Raw genomic sequence first — 21,603 nt, 5'->3', positions numbered from 1 at the left:
CCTTGAGCCCACAGCTGGCGCCGAAGGAGTAGCCGGATTATGATGGTAATTTTTCTTTTGCAACAACTCATGAGAATTTCAAAGCTGTTCTTTAACACTCCGACACTGGTCTCTCAATCTCCCGTTGGAGAACCGAGAGCTTCCCCATGATGGTATCAAACTTGCGTTCGTGGTGTTTTCATTCTTTTGCTCAGAGAGCCGATTCTGAGAACTCACGACTGCAGTGAGCTGTTCTACGATGTAATCCAACTTTCGCTCAAAGGTGTTGTTTTGAGCAGGCCTCTCCTTGATGTAACCCAATATACGATCAGAGGTGTTATTCTGAGTATTCACGGCAGCTGTAAGCTGTAAGCATCTAGAACGTATTAGTCATTAGAACGCAATATAACAAATCATATACACTGAAGAATCACTAAAGAAAGTGGAAGTAATTGATTGTTAACGAGGCAAATTATTAAATATTACTGTTATATTGTCTATGGACTTTGTGTGTATGCTTAACAATTTGATGTTGATTATCCTCCAGATGGGCATTTGATACCAAATTGAGAAACGACTCAGCGTGTCCAAACAGTTGAACTGGCTTTGCTCCAAACTCTAAGGAAAACTGACAAATGTTGTCATCGGGATTATTTCTACTTGGCTTCCAAAATACATTTGTTACAGGCTGAATTTGAGTAATTAGAAACATATGAACCATTATGAGCAATGGCACACTAATTATAAACTATTTTTTTGAAGAGTCTGCATATTTCCTTAATAACAGAACTATATTTATATAGTTCAGCTTTTACCTGTTAATCGCCAAAAGGGACACCATGGCATCTACAAAAGTGTATATATTTTTTTATTCATTTTGTTTGTTTAAAAAAAAGAAATAAAAAAATATGAATTACAAAATTCTTAATATATGTATTAACATGTTACTATTAAAGATCGATGGCCAAAACTGCAGTTTATATAATAATATCATAAAGAATGGCATCGACAGCTGAAAACAACTTTTTTATTTAAAACTTAAACAGCTATAAAAAGCGATAGGCTACAGCTATACTGCTAGGTTAGAAGTTCCTTACTGTATATTTTATGTTTGTCAGTTCTAGTGGGGTTTTTTTCAAGGTTTTTACTCTAAATATTGTGATGGGTGTTTTTGTATCAGTGTTATGGACCGAAATATTATAACATTGCTATTATCTATTATTCATCAACATTATGTGTATTGTCCATTTTGGATTGGGGAAGAGTTCCTGTCTCAAGTGGGAGAAGAGTAGTATGGAAGACTGACACACTAAACATAAAGCAGAGCTGTCAGTTCATCATAGAAACATCATTTGACAGTAATCAGTTTACTGTTTTCTTTGCTTTGCTAACCTCACATTTGGTCACAGGCTGCTGTTAGTGACAGAAAGTATAAGATCATAGATACAAGCGTCAAAAATGAGATTCCTCTGAAAATGTCTGGGCTCAAACTTAGAGATAAGATAAGGAGTGCAGTCATCTAGAGACAGCGCTTTCAATGTTTCTCCACACTTAAAGCTGTATTTCAATTTTCTTTAACATCTCTTCCAAACAAGTTGCTTAAGTCTTTTTTAATTTCCACACCACATTTGGAATGAAACATTGCCTCATCAGAAGATAATTATTCAACACACTGTGTAGAGAACAGCTGCAAGACTGTAGTCTTTGTCGCCAACATGGAAAACAGTCATTACAGCAGTTACTTGGAGTGTTTTTCACAAATAAAATAGTATGGTCACCAGGGTATCCTATTAAAAAAAACTAGAACCTCTGGAATTTACTAAAACCAAAGTATTTGCCCAATAATAGTTCATATGTCATCATAGAAACATCATTTGACAGTAATCAGTTTACTGTTTTCTTTGCTTTGCTAACCTCACATTTGGTCACAGGCTGCTGTTAGTGACGGAAAGTATGAGATCATAGATACAAGAGTCAAAAATGAGCTTCCTCTGAAAGTGTCTGGGCTCAAACTTAGAGATAAGATAAGGAGTGCAGTCATCTAGAGACAGCTCTTTCAATATTTCTCCACACTTAAAGCTGTTAACTATGGTCGTTCGAGTATTTGACCACAATGCCTATTGGATACATCCTAGGTGATGTATTATGTGTCCAACTAGAAGACTCAATGCATGCTCAACTTCCTTTTTCTAGTGTTGGAAGGCCTTAGTATTCCCCTGGAAGAACTGGAGGAGGAGGTACCTGGGAACAGGGAGGTCTGGGAATCTCAGTTTAGTCCCAGTGTGGCTAAAAATGGCTGGGTGGATAATATTGGCATTACTAAAAAAAAACTAGACTATCTAAAAATTCTAAGCCTATATATGACCATAGGAGCATTTGAACTTTACATCATTGTCCCTCAAGCTGACAGAGAACCCAGCGTCCATCACTTTCATCTGCTTTCATCATCATTTCTCAGATAGATAAGCCACGCTAAGCACATTCTCAGACTGTCACTCTAGTACAGTATGCAACTAATGATAGAAATACCACAGACACACTGTCATTTATCTTGTGACTACCATCATTTCTTAGTTAATTACCCTAGCCAATATGCTGTGTCAGTTATTACCCACATTATACCTCAGGTAAATTACTTCTATGCAGTACCAACATCTCTGTCAGGTTGACACTATGGTATAGGTAGTTGTATATGAATTAGGATGACATATTGATGACATAGAATGGAAAAAAGCCTCAGCTCTGTGATTCATGACTGCTTCAGTGGGGAAGTTATACAAAAGGGGGAATATAGTGTAGGAGGCATCATTAAATGAAAGCCATGAAATATAAAGTTGAAGTAAAGACCTCTATGCAAAGTAGTGAAAGAGAGACAAGAATGCTGAGGGCTATATTAGTATGCATGATTTTCCTCACTCTGTCTTTCTCAGTTCCCAGAGTTCTCCACTGCAGTCTGATCTTCTGTGTCATCGCCAGCCCTACTACATCATCTTCCAAGATCCTCTATTCCCTGTTTTTATCTTAAACATGCAATGTCTGCGACAGCAATGTAGCATGGGGAAAGAGCAGCCGAAATCTTCTTTTGCGAGGCTTAGGAAGCTGCTGTAGCACTCGATCTCTAACATTATGCTGCTGGGTAGCTCCGCAGTGATGGAAGGAGGACAATTGGTCCTGCTGAGATGACATGTTTAAAATTTACTGCAAGTTTTGAGATGCAAACAGAGCAGAATGTTCAGGGACATTTTCCAAGACACATAAGGCCAATTAAATATATAAGGAATGGGAGTGATAGTGAGATTGTTTGTCTCACAGACATGTTTTCATGTGCAATGAAAGTTGATGCAGAATAAGGTATTTCCTTTTCTCCACTGATCTAAGCAGCCTATAGGAAGCCTTCACTGATTTATTTCAATTTTCTTTAAATCTCTATTTGGTATTCCAAACAAGTTGCTTAAGTCTTTTTTAATTCCCACACCACATTTGGAATGAAACATTGCCTCATCAGAAGATAATTTTTCAACAAACTGTGTAGAGAACAGCTGCAAGACTGTAGTCTATGTCCCCGAGATGGAAAACAGTCATTACAGCGGTTACTTGGAGTGTTTTTGTAGCACATTTTCCTCACCAATAAAACAGTACTGTCACCAGGGTATCCTATTAAAAAAACTAGAACCTCTGGAATTTACTAATACCAATGTATTTGCCCAATAATAGTTCATATGTCATCATAGAAACATCATTTGACATAACTAGGTCAACGAAATGAAGAATTTCAGGCAATATGACCTATGATTGCTCAGTGATGGAGTAAGACACTGTTTGGCAGGCAGATCACTGTCTTCAAAATGCATACCTTTCTCTTTGTTATTCCTTATCTCACTCTCCATCGTTTGTGTTTGTGATATTTTGAGCTTCAGTCATGTTAATTTGGGTTGGCATCATTGAAATTAAAGGATGATAAAAGGAAACTGGTGCTATGTTAATATCTCTTTGAAGATGGAGTCAATCTGGCAACAGAATGCCGAGCCCTTATTTTCTCTTCCCTTTCCTCTCTTCCTGTATTGAGCACAGTGGATATGAGATAACTGCAGACTCAGCTTTGTAACAGCTTACCTTAGGTGGAGGAACTCTTAAAGCCTCTCCTTTCATCTTGCTCCTTATGTTAGAAACCAGGCTTTGTTTTGTCTTTTTAATCGACATCTGGACGCTGAATATTTACCTATGTAATTTCTGCTTATTCCTACATCCCACCCTGTAAAGAGACACACACTCTACCTTTCCCACTGGATCTTAAAAAATGTTGACCTTCACCACAGTTTTTTTTATGATGGGAATATGTACTGTATATATAAAGTAGGTTATATGGAACACTTTTTGCCCATAGAAAAGTAGCATCTGTCTGTGGACAGTCACAGCTATTATGCAAGTCTTTCGTGCATTTAACCTGCATAAGCCTCCATTAGAATTGTAGATAATGAAAATGTTATAAAGTAGAAACATATAATGCATGGTAAAACTCGCCAAGCATTTTTATGCAAATGTTAATGATGTAACCTATAATTTGTCCCAAGAGCTATTCGTGCTCTAAAGTACTGCTACAAAAGCAGCAGTAATATCTGAGTGTTCAAAAAGTATGGCTGCTAATGCTTGGAAACTAACTAACACTGACGTTACACAGCGAGCCACAAATCTTATACTGTGATTGGCAAAACATTTAATGCTGTTTCTTTACAGATATAGAATCTCTTTAATGGATCCTAACATAGGGCTTTTGAGCTAAAAGGTGCTAAGTAGAGAAGCAATCAGTTACAGTTTTGATGACACCCATATCAGCACTTTGTACCGAATTCACCATCTTCACTTGTCTCAAACGTGTCACGCGGCGACTTTAATATGCAGTTAATTGTTCTCATCTGGACCTGCCAGTAGAATGAGCCCAGCTGCCACTGAGCAAAAAATGCATTATTTTGTGCCCCCTTTAATGACTTTAATTAGTTGTAAACGGAGTTGATTCTCCTGCTAAGTGGATGAGGAGTCGATAATGTAATATAGTCCCAGTATGCACGGCTCCAACTTTATCTCACTGAAGAGGTGGTGCACAGGAGGATAGTTTGTATAGTAATGTCAGTGGGCTGGATAAACCCATTGTAAGGTTAAAAAAATCACATACCGACAACGCTCAATCACTGAACTGATATGAAAACGACAATTAGTGTGTTCCTGTACTGGCAGAGAAATCATTGCAGAAGAGCTGTTTCAATGTCACTTACATAATGTGGAAGTTTTTACTGGAGCAGATGAAACATTAAAAGGGTCTGTTATCAAGAGAAAAAAATAAGAGCTATCTTCATGTAATTATTAAGTAAACATATCCTTGGAATGATGTGAAAGACAAAAAACAGGTAGTTTAGCAGAAGTGTAAGAATTGAACAAAACCTAATAAGAGCCTATATTTACAGTATTTCAAGAGGGAAAGATATCTAAAGTAACACTGCCAACTCAAACATGTCAACATAATTTCAGCTTTGCTTGACAATATTTGCCCAATGAAAGCTCTTCCCTGTAAAAACCCTACAGATTCAGTAAACGAGGCAGCCTTGAAGAAAAGAGCCCCATAAAGTTCATGTCAGTAAACTATTTCTCCTTTCATCCACTCATCTGCAATAAAGTTTCCAGTCTCCAGTTTCCATTTGCTGAGTAATGCCTTGCCTAGCCAGTGGTGAGGTGCAGTGCTTTCACACTGGAAAAGGTAATGGCTGTTTATGGTTTCTAATGCGTGATGCTATAGCTTTTGAAATAAAATGTTCTCTATTATAATGTTATGTGTGGATAGAATTTGTCATCAGGAAATGCTGTGATGCTACAATTGACCTCCAAAGAATTTATGAACGTATACTTGCTCTCTTACCTGTTTATGAGTCTTTAAGGGAATAGTGTCCCTACATTAAATTTGGCTGTTCATTTACATTTACTCATAACTTGTTTACCTCCTCCCTTCCTCGCTTAAAAATATGAGCATGCAAAATTTTATACTTCAATGAGAAGTGACATTCTGCAGTCAAATCCCAGATGAAGACAGCCAATGGAGACTGGAACCCCGAGAGTAAAACAAACGGGGGTGGTGGAGCAGAGTAAGCAGATGGCTGATGGAGACTTGGACAGCGCACATTTGACAATTGATAAAGTGGAAATGAGGAGGAGCATTGAGTGGGAGTAGGGGCTGATTGGCTCAGAGCTCACAGATAGATTTGTTTTTTGGATACAAGTAGTGACATTAAAATTTAGAGCTCAATTCAAATTTGTGGGAAAAGAGAGGTATTGGAGAAAAAGAAGCACTGTAGATATGACCAAGAGATATGTGAGAGTACAGGTCTTCCTCAATTAAGATAGATAAAAACTTAATTTCAGCAAAGGGGGCTCATTTGGAAGAAAAGAGCAATATTAACAGCAAAAATGTGAAGATTCAAAATTTTAAGTATTACTGACAATTTGATAGATCATAGTGTACAATCCCAGAAGAAGGTAGGGGATTATTACGGGACCTGAAAGAGAACAGCAGGGGCAGTCTTAACATAGCATGGAAATCTCATCTCCAGAGTAGAAAAGATATGAAACAGGCAAAGTCAAGAAAAATGACAGATAAAGAACAGTTACAATTATGATGAGAGAAGAAGTCAGAAATAGATTAAAGACAGCGAAGATGAAATCTTGCAAAGAAGGCTAGCTGACTAGGTCACAGGCAGAGGACTGGGAGTCGTTGATTGGCTAGAGGCTGCTAAAGAAAGGGAGAGAGAGAGAGAGAGTGGAAGAACGTAGGCTTCTGATTGGTTGGCAGTCATTGGAGGACAGAGAAAGAAAGAAATAAGAGCCTTTGATTGAAAAGAAGCCAGAGAGAGAATGAGGGCATTTGATTGGCTTGAGGATGTTGGAAACCAGAAAGAAAAAAAATAGAGCCTTTGATCATCCAGAGGCTGTTTAAGGTCAAAGAAAGCGAGAAATTAGAGCCTTTAATTGGCTGGTGGCCATTGGAGGCTAGAAAAGAGGCCATTGATTGGTTAGAGGATGTCAGGAGGCAGAGGGTAAAAAATGAAGCTTTCTGATTGACTGTCAGAGGCCTGAGAAAAAGAAATGACAGCCTTTGCCCAGAGGTTGTCAGCAGATAGAAGAACGAGAGACTGTAACTGGTTTGTCATTAAAGGGCACTAAGACAGCGAGAAACAGGTGAACCAAACAAAAATAAATATGATGAAAATAGACAAATGTGAACAATAAACATCAACTAAATATATGCTGATCTTACCCCAAGAATCTTAAGACCTGAAAGATCTTGTGATTAGAGGCTGATATCAGAACCAGGAGTCATGAAATGTTGGCAACAGATGACCAGCAGTGACCCAGATGTTTAGGAGATTAGGATAACATTTCATGTGTAGCTGCTAAAGTAGCAGCACCTATTCTGATGGAGCAGCCTGAATACTGACAAACTAAGTTTTGGACAAACTGTGATTAAATGGTGATAAAAGGCCTGGGATAGAGTTTAAAAATGATAACATTGAAAGATAAGACAGAAAGCCCTTTATTATTGAAATGTTTTAGAAATCATACATCATACATAAGAATCACCAGATGAGTGGGGCAGATGCCATTACAGTGTAGAGAGACGGTGCCATTCCAGCTTTTCTGGTGGAAGGGCAAGGGTTGCCCAGGACGTTGGGTGGTTCATACTTTGGCATTTGTGCTTTGGCTGGGGTGAATTTTTCGATCTTCTTTGATGCTAAGAAACCTAGTTTGGAAACTCTGAGCAAGTTCAACACAACTGCTGGGCTCTTGCAGGACTGGAGAATTGACAGAATCTGAGAATGAACTGAGAACTGACAATGCAGACTACGAGCTAGATTAATAATACTAACTACTAGCTGCTGAAGACTGGAAAATCTGCCATTGATCTGAAGTAATACTCCAGTATTCAAGAGTTTAGTAGATAGATGCCCCAGTGTTTTCCTCAAATATCTCTGGTTTAAATATCTCCAAAAATATAGCTGCGTAACATGACTGGGAAGAAAAGAACATACTATGAAATGTATCTTCTCAACACTACAGCAAGGTTGCATGGCAGATGGCTCGAAAGGGAGCACGACAGATAACAATGAATTTAACAGAGACTAGGGCCTAGCTGATGGGCTGAGAGAACAAGGGCAGATAGATTGTTCAATACCTGGTATAATGTTGACATTTTCAATTAGGTTCATTCAACCTCATTTAAATGGAAAAATGGGAGCTAAAAATCAGCAGCAAAAATGGTCAATATTACAAAAAGGAATGGAGATAGATATGACAGAATAGATCTTTCTAATTGAACCTATATAAAAACCCTTAATCGCCACTATTGCATGTTATTAACTCTTCTGTAGTGCTTTCCTCTGTCTCCTTGTACTTTTCTGTAAGTGTTTCTGGCTCTGAAGCTGCATGTTCCTAATCTGCAGTTATAGGCCTTCCCATTCAGGGGATGGTTACTATTTGATTTTTTAATAATTTGCTTGTGCTCATCATTTCTCTCTTTGCTTTCCCCTTACCCCGCCAATCAAGATAGATGGCCACCCTACCTCAGTCTTGGTCTGATGGACAGCTCTACTTATTAATCTGTTGTCAAGAGCTTGCTCAAAGGGAATAGTTGGATTCCTTTATAATTATGTAAAGTATTATAATGCATCAAAATGCCCTGAGTTAACTTGAATCTGTGCTACATGTATAAAAAGTGTTCAGATTACTTCTATTGGGCAGTACGGTGATTAGCGCAGCACAACAAGATGATTCTGAGTTAGAATGCATCATTTGGCCGGGGCCTTTCTGTGTGGAGTATGCTTGTTTGGTATTATTGTAGGGCCTTTACCTTACAATATAAAGAGCATTGAGGCAATTGTTGTTGTGATTTGGTGCTATAAAAGTAAATTTGAACTGAATTGAAATTTAATTCCCCCTGTGTGTATGTGGGTTCTTTCCAGGAAATCTGGTTTCCTCCCAAAGTCAAAAAGACAGGCAGTTAGTGGGGTTACATCCATTGGTGATTCTAAATTGGCTGTACATGTGGGCTGTATTTGTGACTGTCTGTATTAAATATCCATGCATACTGGCAAAACGTCCAGGGAATACCCTAACTCTCGCCCTATGGTAGCTGGGATAGGCTCAACATAAAACCTGGAAGACCAAAGCTAAATACCTAGTTTCCTGTGCGATAATAAAAAGCTGCTAGTATGAAGTATGAAGAGTAATTTACACGAACTGACAAATTATTTATTTATTTTTTTAAATGCAAGAGAGACTAAAAAATCTCACAAACGAACTAATCACAAATGTAGCAGGACATATGTTATTATGAGGGCACATAGCTATGATTCCCCCCCACTAAAACACTTCAATAGAAAACTATTCTGTTGTTGCATTCATTGCTTTAATTCACACTGTCATTTTTATCTAATGTAGTGCATTACATTTAATGTAAAAAACATCTCATAGTTTTCCAGAAGAATATATTTACAGAAAGGATAACTGCATTTGACGCAAAGCCTAGATAATATTCCATTTTGGACATGGACAGGTGAAAACTCGACAGCCAGACATTTATTCCTGTTATACTTCTTTGGTGTCTGGTGGAAGTCAGCTGCCTAGGGAGCATGTGTAACTGGGAAGTGTAATGCAATTCAAGTAAGTGAGATCACACAAAAAAAGGCAGGCACGTGGACATCTACACAAACCCTTGCACTGTCTGTTGGCTAAACGTATGTAACTAGGACCTGAGCAGAGCCCCGCGGACATGGAAAGTATAATTCCTGCTTAAGAGTACATCTCTTTTTTTCTTCATGTTAATGTGAGTGAAAACCCTGAAAAGCATCTTGACATCCTAAAAGTTTGGAATTTTTTATCCCCCCCCTTCTGCTCCTTCTGGCAGTGTGAGTTCTAAACAAATGCTAATAAAGTGTTTTTATAATGAGGAAAGCCCACATTTGTCTTTGTTATCTGTTACTTTCTTTTTTAGACTGTGCATGAGAAATTTTAGTGATTTATTGGTGCTGACAGTCTCAATCAGCATTGTGTGTACTAATTGTGCAATGCTTTAAATGTAAAGAACATTCATTAATATGAATGTGTAAAATGAAAAAGTCCCACTCTTAAGCTTTAAAAAAAAAACCAACACTGCATGCACTTAGAAATAATGTATTTAGCTTGCTCAATAATGTATTTTGTGACACTGTGGGCTGTTGACATTAGATTTTAACTGTGATATTGACTTTCGGAAAGTACTACAGCACTTTAATTTCTGTGCATTTCCAGTAGCCAAGTATTATAAATCCTGAGTGATTGTGAACTGCTGATGGAGTCTATAGAGTTTCCAGCTCTAATTTCCGTGTCATGGTAGAGTAAACAACAATAAACAAAGGAAAAACCTGGCAGGGCTCAGGTGTCTTTAACTTGGAGAGGAAGGTGAAACTATTTCATGGCTTTTTCTCCAGAGTTAACTGTGGGAAATGTAAATGTAACATGTACCACTCACCCTTCCCGAAAATATGGTCAGTTTGCTAGTCAGCAAGTAACGGGGGCAGGAGGGGGGATTCAAGCAGCAAACATGTGTCCGTGCAAGTATGTGCTGTATGTGTGCAGGTGTTGAACTTGTATTGCTAAAGTGTGTATGAGCTGGGAGAAAAAGTGGAGGAAGAGCATGCTCTCTCTCTCTTGCCTCATATTTCTCTTTGGTATAATGTGCTGCCTGTTCATGCGATGCCTTTTTAAGGCATGGTGGGAATCACTTCATAGTCAGGCACGAAACTCAATATGCTAATGCCTTTCTAGGGAGCTTTGGAGGGGGAGAAAACATAACTTGTCAATTACCTATAGCAAAACCGCAGGAAGATTTATTGAAAACCAGAAAATTCCACATGACAAAAGAGCTTAAACGTGACAGATCAAAATACAAGGCACCACCTGTTTAACTAATTATAAAATGATGTGAGCCTTCTCAGACTCATTGCCATTGTGTCAAAATAAATTATGTTTAAGGACGCATATGGCAATTTGTATCTCTATTAATTACTTCTTGAAAGTGCTAGGTGCAAATTTCAAGCTTTGATTTATGTTAACAAAGGAAAGGACTGATCTGTCAAAACTCATTATCCAAGCAAGTGGACTGGGCGCTGTACTTCTGATAGTGATGCAAAATACATTGTGGAAAAAAAAAATTGCTACACAGATACACCATACCTCCGAAGGCAGTGCTATATCCAGCCAGTTTCCTTCTAGCGATGGCACACTCTTGCTGGTTGAAGACCCAAGATGGCACAGTGGGACCATCAAGATTGGTTTTAGACTATTTTGTTTCTCACACAGCCATCATCAAGACCCCTCGGCATAATTTGTTTACAGCTCGGAGATTGAGTGTTGGCAGTTCTCATCTCTCCCCCCGGAATAATTGCTGTGATGATAGGCTTTGCTGGGAACACGTACAGGCATGTGAAAACATGCACCATTTTAGATTAGAGGGTTTGGAAAGCCAGCCAAGCTGATGTGACCGCAAAAGTGACATATCTCTGTTTCGCTCATCAAATCAATTCTTGCTTTGTGCTGTCTGATGTTCAATGTCAAAGGACTCCATGCTTTTTTTAACACTTATCTAATCTCTATTCTACACTTAGAGTTGTGTCAAAATGCAACACTGCGGGATTTAAATACTGTTATTTCAATTTTGCACAGTGCCCAAATATGATCAACAAGAATACCTTCAGATGGATAAATTTCCATTCGGAAACCCACCGACTGATAATATAGTAGAGAGAAATTTGCTTGTTTGGTTTTTTTTGTTTGTTTGTTTTTCATTTTATCAGCAGCTCTAACTGGAATAAATAATGGTATGTACATAAAAATGAATTTACTTACTTAAAACAATTAATTTTTGGACTCCAGTTAGGCAATTTCGTGATGTTACCAATTTTCCAGTCACAAAGTGGAAATGCCCTAAGGCATAACCTGTTTTATCATCTGTTTACTAAATAACCATCATGTTGAATTAACTTCAACATGAACAGCTTCAACAGCTTGAAATTAGAAACTGAGATCATAGGTCATTAGGGAAGTTTACGTTTAGATATTTACACATTTTTGGTTATTTTTCAGCCCTCGGTGTTGCTCCCTATTGACTGTCAGAGAATGCAGATTTTATGCTGTATTTTATATAATCTAAGGAACCAATAGGTTATCAGGATTTGGACCACTTGGTTAAACAAAGAGCTCCATACACTCTTGACCGATATGACAGAAAATTCAAAAGTTAAAAGTTGAAACCACAATTTATTTATATATTAGATGGTACAAGTAGACGAAATAAAGGAGTATAATGAATTCAACATACTGTACACATCCTCAGCTTACGGTGTGTTTACAGGCTTGGATGCTATTCTGATCGTAGGATTTAAAATCCATGGATGACATATGGTCAATTTGAACCTCATCAGTGGTGGAAATCCATGTGCTCTATTTTCCTGCCAGCCATTGGAACCATACTGAATCCCCCTCCATCATCATCCCACTATCTTCCAACCCCTTGACACCGCTTCCCCTGAACCCAGCAGATTACAGATATCATTATAATGGATGTCCTGGCAGGCCAGCTGCGGTCACATTTAATTTGCCATGGCCTGATATCTACACGAGATAATCAGCATTTACACCTGAGAGTGAAGACAGAAATATACGCCACAGTGTGTATGCGGTAAAGACATCGAGGTAGAGACAGGAGAATGACCAAGACACTGCGAGAAAACTGGGAGAAAGTAAAAGTAAAAGAAAGACGTAAGGTAAGGGAATAGGAATGTATATGTATTCAGCACACATGCTAAACAACAAAAGATGAAGTGAAGCACACTTGTAAGATTTGCATTTTAATAAGAATAATCTACTTTGGACTTAAAATGACTTGAGAGCAAAACCTAAATCTTTGTCAACATTCTTCAACACAGACCTTACATCTTAGCTTGGAGAGGGGTGCCTCTCCATCATACTTTGTTTTGCTTTGTGAGGTCAGCCCTGTTCAATTACATGCAGATAAAGAGTGGTGTTGTTCTTTCTAAGTGAAGGTTATAGGGTACTCTTCTTGGAGCAGATGAGTGGGATCTTCATTGATTTCACTGTTATGCTTGTGAGTATGTTTAGAAACTCTTTCCTTCTGCCGCAGTTGCAGGATTATGCATTTCCTGCTCTACAAATCCTTTTACTCCCACCAGACATTGAGGACACCGATTTGTGTATGAAAGAAAGTTATCAGACGTGGAAAAAAAAAAAAAACTGTGGAATTCTTGTATAAAGCTGCCAGAACAGGTACACATTATATATGTTTAGCACATACAGAATGAGCTTTCACATCTATAACAGATCAATTTCCCCTGAGTCGGGGAGTAATGACCTATTTCTTTTGAAGGGCTCCCCATACATATTTCAGTGGTGAACTACCAAGCTCACAGGCAGACACATTACTGTTGTGAAGGTTTTGCAATATAAGGTAAAGAACAATATGTCACAGAATTTCTGAAAGCCTTTGTTCTACCACTATCTCAAACAGAAGTATCTATCTATCTATCTATCTATCTATCTATTAGGGGTGGGAGAAAAAATCGATACTGTGTAGTATCGTGATATTTTGTTTGCTAATAATGTATCGATACAGGGACAGCAGAAATCGATATTTTGTTACAAAAAAGGTTTTTGTGCTCTGACTTCAGAGCATGTTGATCAGCTCCTTTTTCTGAGCAAGAATCCTGACATTCCTTCACTGTCCAAATGTGTTTAACTTTTTTGGCAGCAATAAACATGACAGTTTACTTATTTTAATTTAAGACATGTTTTATTTTAATTAAGTTTAAAACTTTTTTATTTAATGTAAAATTATATTTTGTTTTAATTTACTTTCAAATTCTTCAGTTGCTGAATGGGCTGCATAGTTTTCATAAATTGCATAGTTTAGAATAGCTATAATTGTACCAGATGGTTGCATTCAGTTAAGTTGGACTAGACTGTAATACAAACCGTTCAGTTTGTCAACAATAAAACTGAAATGAGAGAAAGACTGAGTGCGAGACTTTGATATTAGATATAATGAATATTGATAAAGTTTACCTTTATGTACAGAATCTGAATATCGCAAAATATTTTTAAAAATTGCAATAATATCGTATCGTGCGTTAAGTATTGTGATAATATCGTATCGTGGGATGTATGGTGATTCCCACCTCTACTATCTATCTATCTATCTATCTGACTGTCAACTCAAGGTGCGTATTTACTGCTAGCAAACACCTTAGAAAACTAATATATGCAGTCTTCAACATAAAGTATTTGTCCTTCACATACAACACCCTGGAGTGATTGTTAAGAACTTTGGTTTGAATGAAGATAAATAAAGGAAGAACAAAATCCAACAATGCATAAAGGGAGAGAAAGGTGACCCCGCTGGCTTAAGCATCTCAACAATGTGGTACCAGACAGTAAGACTCTGCATCAAAACACCAGCTCCCATCTGTTAAGTTTGCAATCTAACGACAAACACAGGCTGACTCGATCAGGATGATGAGGGCCCTAATTTAAGGACCTCGCTTATGAAAGGAATATGGTGAAAAATAAGAATGTATCTATTCTTTCAGGATAAAAGAAATCGGAAGTTCCTCCTCTCTTTCTAAAACTTTTACATCATAAAACTGAGATTACACATTTACATTTTATAGTCCTGCTGTAGAATATGCACATCAATCAGCAATGAATGTGTGCAGATTGCATATCATATATGCAAGCACAATATTGCTAATTATATGTCGGTTTGTTTTTACTAAAGATACCTACTGATAGAACTCCTTTTCTGCAGCAATTAAGCTCTCAGCTGTTGATCTATAGGAGCTGGAATTTGTCCTTTAGCAATACCTGTGCATGCAGGAATCACTCACCATAGGATTTATCATGTTTTTACTTATATCTCCAATCCTTGTAGTTATTTTTACAGCTCAAAACCATGATATTCAACAATTGAACCTAAAAAAAAAACCTGATTCTAGCTATATATGCACTATGGTGTTGATCTGTTATGCTAACCCTTTGCCTTACACTGCTCACATCTTGGATCAACCAGCTGCTTTATCTGAATGTCACTGTAGCCTGCAAGAAAAGGAGCCGAGCAGGGTTGACTTATAAGGCTGACAACGGCTCCATTCATGCGTCTAATTTAAGAGCGGCTTCTGCTCTGTCTAATTAACAATTTACTAGGCCATCAGTCAGCCTCCCCATTGTGGTATAATCAGCGTCACTGACGTTCAAGCAGCTCATCGCACCCTTTCGCATCTGCAATAGGATTAGCGCATCCACGCAACTTTCATCAGTACACAAACAGAAAGGTGGGCACTGTGTGTTCCAAAGATGCAGCGAGAACAACTGTGACACCACAGAATGAAAGATGACACTGCAGCAGAGTGAGATGGGCACTGTGTTCAACAAATTAGGCAGCTCAGTTTGTGCATACTAGGACCTCATCCATATAATCTTCAGGGAAAAAAGGGTTCCCATCAGTATGTATCACTGCTGGGTCAACACAACTGAATATTGTGTGCACATTTCACTTGTCATTTTATAAAGTGTTGTGTAAAGTAAAAGTGGAAGGTGTGATCTGCTCTGTTATGCGTAGGCACCTTGAAAGGATTATAATACGGTGTCAAAGTGGATTTCTATTTTTTGTAAAAAGACGTAACGAAATCCCTTCATAAAGACTCCACCTGCGTCAACACCATATACACTCATAACATTAATTCATTTGGCCCTCCTTCTTCCCCCACACCATCTTCAAGACAAGGGCCAACACTTACATTTATTGTGATTTCTTTCATTTATTTTTTGTTATGTGAAAAAAAGACTTGTAGGGAGTGGGGGGTTAAAAACTGCAGCATTTCTCCTGCTGGTTCTCTCTCCAAATATTCTGACAGTACAATAATAACCCACAGAGAGGATTAAGAACTGGTAATCTGGGGGAATAGTGTATTTCATTTCAACTGCTTTTTTATATTTTTGCCCCTTAGCTTCCTCTGTATAAACAAATAGAATTTTGCTCATTTATCCACTTAGTTTCTCTTTCTCTGTCTTTCTGATTAGAAGTGAAAGGCTGTGAGACTGGGATAACCTAGAGCGGATGGTTCCAAGGATATCTTAGGCCAGCATGCCCGTATGCGCATCAGTGGGAGTCTGAATGTGTGTGTGCATGTACTGTATAAACAAATGCAGATCTACTTGAAGGGCGCGGCCAATTAAAAGAAGCCCCTCAAGGAGCAAGCTCATCAGGATGCAGTGAACATCGCAGATCCACTTTCAGATAGCCTGCTTGAATCTGTCACTGTAACTAAGGCATTAATACAACCGAGCTCCGTAGCATAAAACTTTGACATCTTTATCCTTTGACGTTGAGAAACTGGATGATAAAATTGATCTATTGTAACGTTTCACAAACTCAGATCTTATAGAAATTCATAATTGCATGTGAAATCTTGTTATTATTTTAATTCAAAAACTCTGCCAAAGATGTCATTACATCACCCAGCAGTGCGTTACATGAAGAGAACAACTCAATTTTAGTCATTAAAAAGTCTTTTCAACATGATTTAAATACCTATTGTTAAAAAGTTAACAGTATATTTTGCTAAGACATTTAAATATGCATCTGGCTGAACAGGTGAATGTTGAAATTTCATTTACTTTGAATGAAACATTCGTTTGTGGTGAAACTAAAGGTTGCAACCAAAATACATAGAACCATGACTAAATGGGTGACACCAGTGTATTTAACCACAAACCCTGTGTGCAGTGGCAATCCAGAGGTCACTATGTGAAATAAGTGGCAAGAAAACCTCCTGTTTATCTCCTTCAGTTGAGGTAAATCAGTGACTTCTTGCATGCATCATTATCATCATTATGGCAAAATCTCTGAGCTTTGTGAGATTATTTTGAAGGAGCTCAGATTTTGCCAGTTATGCTTAGTTTATGTAAAAATGTAGTTTGCTGTTGTTTTGGTTTACAAGCTTAAATTGTTTTATGTGTGTATTATATATGAGTGTAGACTTGTATATAGTTAAAATGTATGGATCATATAATGTTGAATTCTGAATATTGATTTGTAAATAATGGAATTTGAAATAAGGGTGTAGGAACAGGAAAAGTGTAAACTTCATCCTACTCCTTTTCGAGCAGAAACATTTTGTAGACGTGGAGATATTCATGAAAACTTGATCTATCATCCTTGTTCTGACTCCTATTCTGACAGGTGACAAATTCAAGGAAAAAAACCTTCAATGTTTCACGCCTACAGTGAGGGGGTAGTTGGCTCTTTTATGCTGTTGGGGGACATCCTGTTACAGTGGTTTGAATTAACTTATCATCCCTGTCTATGGGTCATCCCAGTCACCACATCTCAACTGAAAGAACGAAAAGAGATTCTGGACCGGTGTATCATCAAAACATCAAAATAAGATTATTTAATAAATGATACACCAGCAAACCTGAATATTTTAGAAATTACTGATCTAATGGGATTTTCCCATATTAACATCTCTAGCATTTACAGTGAATAGTCTGTAAAATAGAACAAATATCTAGTGAGCAGCAGCTATCTTGACAAAAACACCATGTTGATGTGAGAGGTCAGAATGGCCAGACTGGTTCTAATCGATAGGAAAGTAACAGTAACTCAAATAACCACTCGTTACAACCAAGGTATACAGAAGAGCATCGCTGAATGCACAAGACTCTGAACTTTGGAACACATTGGGCTATAGCAGCAGAAGATCACACCAGGTACCACTCCTGTTAGCTAAGAAGAGGAATCTGAGACTTTTGACTGTATCTCTAAATTTGGTCAATAAAAGACGGGAAAAACACTGCCTTGATTTCTCCTGTGACATCTAGATCATTGAATCAGGATTTGGCATTAAGCAGGGGTCCATCCTGTCATAGTGGTGGTGTCATGTTTCCCCATTTGGGCATGAACATCATTTAAATGCCACAGCCTACCTGAGTATTGTTGCTTACCATGTCTGTCCTTTTATGACTACAGAGTACCCTTCTGGAGACCAGCAGGATAACACATCGTGTCACAAAGTTTAAATCATCTCAAACTGGTTTCTTAAACACAATAGTGAGTTGAATTAAATTAAATGGGCTTTAAAAACAACATCTCAATTCAATGAGCATCTTTGGAAAGTGGTGAAACAGGACATCTGTATCATGGAGCAGCTGACGAATCTGCACCAAATGGATGACGCTATCAATTCAATATCAACCAAAAACAGTGTTGTTTGGTTTCATTGCTTACCATGAATGACTAATATGACAAAAACCAAACAAACCTGTAACTCTATAACTCACACGGATGTAAACAGCATTCGAAATAACATCCCTAATCATTTTTCTCTCACTTGCCACGCCATCCATACAGTACATTATGAAAGAAACCAAAAAAAAAACCCCAAAAACATTTATTTCATTTTCTTAACTTCCTCTCCTTTCTACAGACCTCCCCATAAACTAACTGAACACTACACCCACACACACATTATCTCTTCCAGCCCTCCCCCTGCGCTTGTATAAACATCCATACAAACACAAAGATGGATCAATTTCACATTCCCTTTCAGGGTGCGGAAGATGCCTTGCCTTGTTGTCAGTTTATATCATGATGTTGGATTCCCCTAATGCTGCAATGCAAATCAGCTTTGGTTTTTTTTTTATTGTTTATTTGTTTTGTTTTATTAGCACCATTTTCTCATAGCTTAATGCATTCAGAACAATCATCTTGCCACCTCAGATGATGCATCTTGTGGCCTATTTTTGAAAATGGGGCAGAACTTTTGGCGAGGCATTGCCAAAAAATAACAGAGTTAACTAATTAGGGGGAAAAATGCCCTAAATGTGTAGTGGTTTCAAAGAGAAAGCGTTCAGTTCCACTATAATGGGTTTATCCATTCATTTGGGCTTCATTGGCTTTGCCTGGCAGTAGACAGGGAGCGACGGCACCCCCAAGCAACAGCTTTCCCACAGAGGCATTTGATCATATGCTGACTGGGTGAAAAAGAGTGTAAATTAAAGTCCCTCCTCACTGTGACACTTTAAACACAAGAAAAGGCAGGCCATATTTTCTCAGCCAAATCAGGTGCCTGAGAGATGGATACCAATTATAATTGCAGCAGAAACAAAAAAAATAAATGAATACAAATCAGACATAGGTGTGTGTCAGACGCCTGGTGCTAAATCATGCCAGCAGTTGGGTAATGAAAAGTTGCCTGTAGGGTCTGAGGGACCCAGAGCCATTCTGTGCCAATGAAGGGGTGTGCACTTGAATTTGCATCACCTTGTGACATATCAAAGAGAATGCACAAGCAGATGTGCCTCTTTGATTTTGCTACTTGTGAAAAGCAAAGTTATTCTGTATCCCCACAATAATCTGCAGCTTTCTCACCCTATTCCTGCAGTTTTAGCCAAGTCGTGAACGTGAGGAAGATGGAGTGTGTACAGCATGTTGCATAAGCACTGTGGCAGTGGTGTATGCATGTGACAGTGCTGGGGCAGTCTATGCACGGGTGGGGCAAAGTGGAAATGAAGATTTTCCACAATATCTTATTTGAACCAAGTGGATGTTACAGCCTCGGTGCTGCTGACCAAACAGCACATGTCATATCTGTGTTATACACTCTGCACTGCAGTAAACCTGACTAGATCACTAAAACAAAACAAACAAAAAAAAAGCCACAAAAAACAAAAAACAAAAAACACAGGGTTACAGTCAGGTGCAGGAAGAGACACAATGACACACCAGGTGCTGCATCCTCCTTCCTTTGCCACCCTCCCTCTAGCTCTCCGTGAGTGTCCTCACGCACACAAACACACACTCAAACAACTGACAAGAAATTAAATTCTTAACCATTTCTGGCGGAATTGAGAAAGCATTCTTGCCCTCATTAGAATAGCTCCAAGTCCAGTCATGAAAGCTACAAGGCCCAATTTCCTGTCACTTTGGCGGCACCCTGAGTGGGACGATGCCACCAAAACACCAATTATAAGCCAAGGAGCTGGGGAATGAAGCGGTATTACTGGGCCGCCAAGCGGACCATCTGCAGACTTCATCAAACGCTCAGCCCACAGCGTCCAGACGGGCAGAAGCGGATGCCCGGTTTAAGTTGCGATATCATGCAGAGCATATTGACCACTGCAAACAGTACACGGCCTCCCGCTCTCTCATGCGCACTCTCACTGACACACGCATACAAAAAGGGAAAGCAAGACACGCACAAGATGAGATCCGAATTATGACTCAATTAAGAGCCACTGATTCAAGGTCGTTTACAGCCGATACTTCTGTTCCTAGTTTTTTTTTTCTTCCGTTCCAACAATAAAATTATATTTGATTGTATATAAAGGCTTTATTTTTCGATTTCTTTCGATTCTTTTTTTTATTGTCATGCTGATAGCCTGATTTTAATCAAACCTCGGGGGTGTTGAACGGAGTCAACTCCAATTAGGACACCTGATTTATCTTTCTGTCTGTCCTCCACAGAGCGGTGACACTGCACCGTTGTGGATTTTATCAGTGCGCAGTAACCCAGCGGGATCCTACTGTCTGATATATGTGAAAACTTTACAAAGGTGTCCAGCTGTCTGATGTGTACTCACCATCAATAATAACGGTCTTCATGATTCAGATGAAAGTGAAATCCAGAGGCTTTATAATTCCGAGAATGAATCCCACGTATACGGAGACAGATAGGAAATCCGCTAATTATTGCAATTTATGGGTTATTGCAAATCCAGTGCAAGACGGGAAACAGGCAGACTAAAGCACCCCTGCACCCTTCAAACTTTAGCCGTAGGTCTTCCCGAGTGGGGAGCCACGTCTCCAGCTGCACCCTGGCTCAGTCATGTGGACGAGAGATTCAAAAACAGTCAGCAATAAACATCCAATTTGGGATCAGTAGACTCGACGCGCCAGTCGACACCTCCCCAAATATAGGACGCGCAAACAGCTCGGGAGAAGAGCTCAAAGTGTTAACGCAGAAGTGGAGAATCAACGGCACAGGCGAAAACCGAGTATTGAATCCATCTTTTGAAATCGCAGCACATATCCAGTCTGATTACTTGCCCCTCTGTATTTCCCAAGTACACTGAAAAAAAAGTGTGTGGTATGAGCACGGATGTCGGCCGCACTGGTGCGCGCCAGTGTGCGTTTACCACGGAGAGGTGGAAAGGGAGGGCGGGGCTGCAAGGGGCGTTTGGCGGAAAGAGACAGAAAGAGGGAGAGAGAGAATTCGAAGATGAATGTTTTATGGGTCTGTATCACGCTGCAAGAAATATCCCTCCTAATTCTGAGCGCATGGGCTATTAATCATGGCAAATAAAAGAAAGACTGGATTTTATGTCCGAGGCTGTTTATAGAAAATACTGGACACAAACAAAACTGAACTGAAAATAACAATAATAATCATAATTTTAGGTAACTGGTGTCATTCCTAGAATCAAAGAGTGAATCTGATACTTAATGACTTATTTGGAGAGACATTTCTTACA

The 21,603-nt window shown here is 38.7% G+C and overlaps 1 protein-coding gene across 1 annotated transcript in view; it reads right to left on the bottom strand.

The window, feature by feature from the left end:
- rtn4r (reticulon 4 receptor) overlaps positions 1-21,293 on the bottom strand; it is a 44,991-nt gene extending 23,698 nt beyond the window's left edge. The window contains exon 1 of the mRNA XM_085181301.1: positions 20,713-21,293. Coding sequence (XP_085037427.1) covers positions 20,713-20,734 — 22 coding nt within the window. The 5' untranslated portion in view covers positions 20,735-21,293. The remainder of the gene's footprint in view (positions 1-20,712) is intronic.
- Positions 21,294-21,603: the final 310 nt, after the last annotated feature.

The sequence above is a fragment of the Neolamprologus multifasciatus genome, chromosome 12 (genome assembly GCF_963576455.1).
Source record: "Neolamprologus multifasciatus chromosome 12, fNeoMul1.2, whole genome shotgun sequence".
Taxonomy (NCBI): Eukaryota; Metazoa; Chordata; class Actinopteri; order Cichliformes; family Cichlidae; genus Neolamprologus; species Neolamprologus multifasciatus.
Note: the sequence above shows the minus strand (reverse complement) of the source record. Positions and strands in the feature narration are given on the sequence as shown.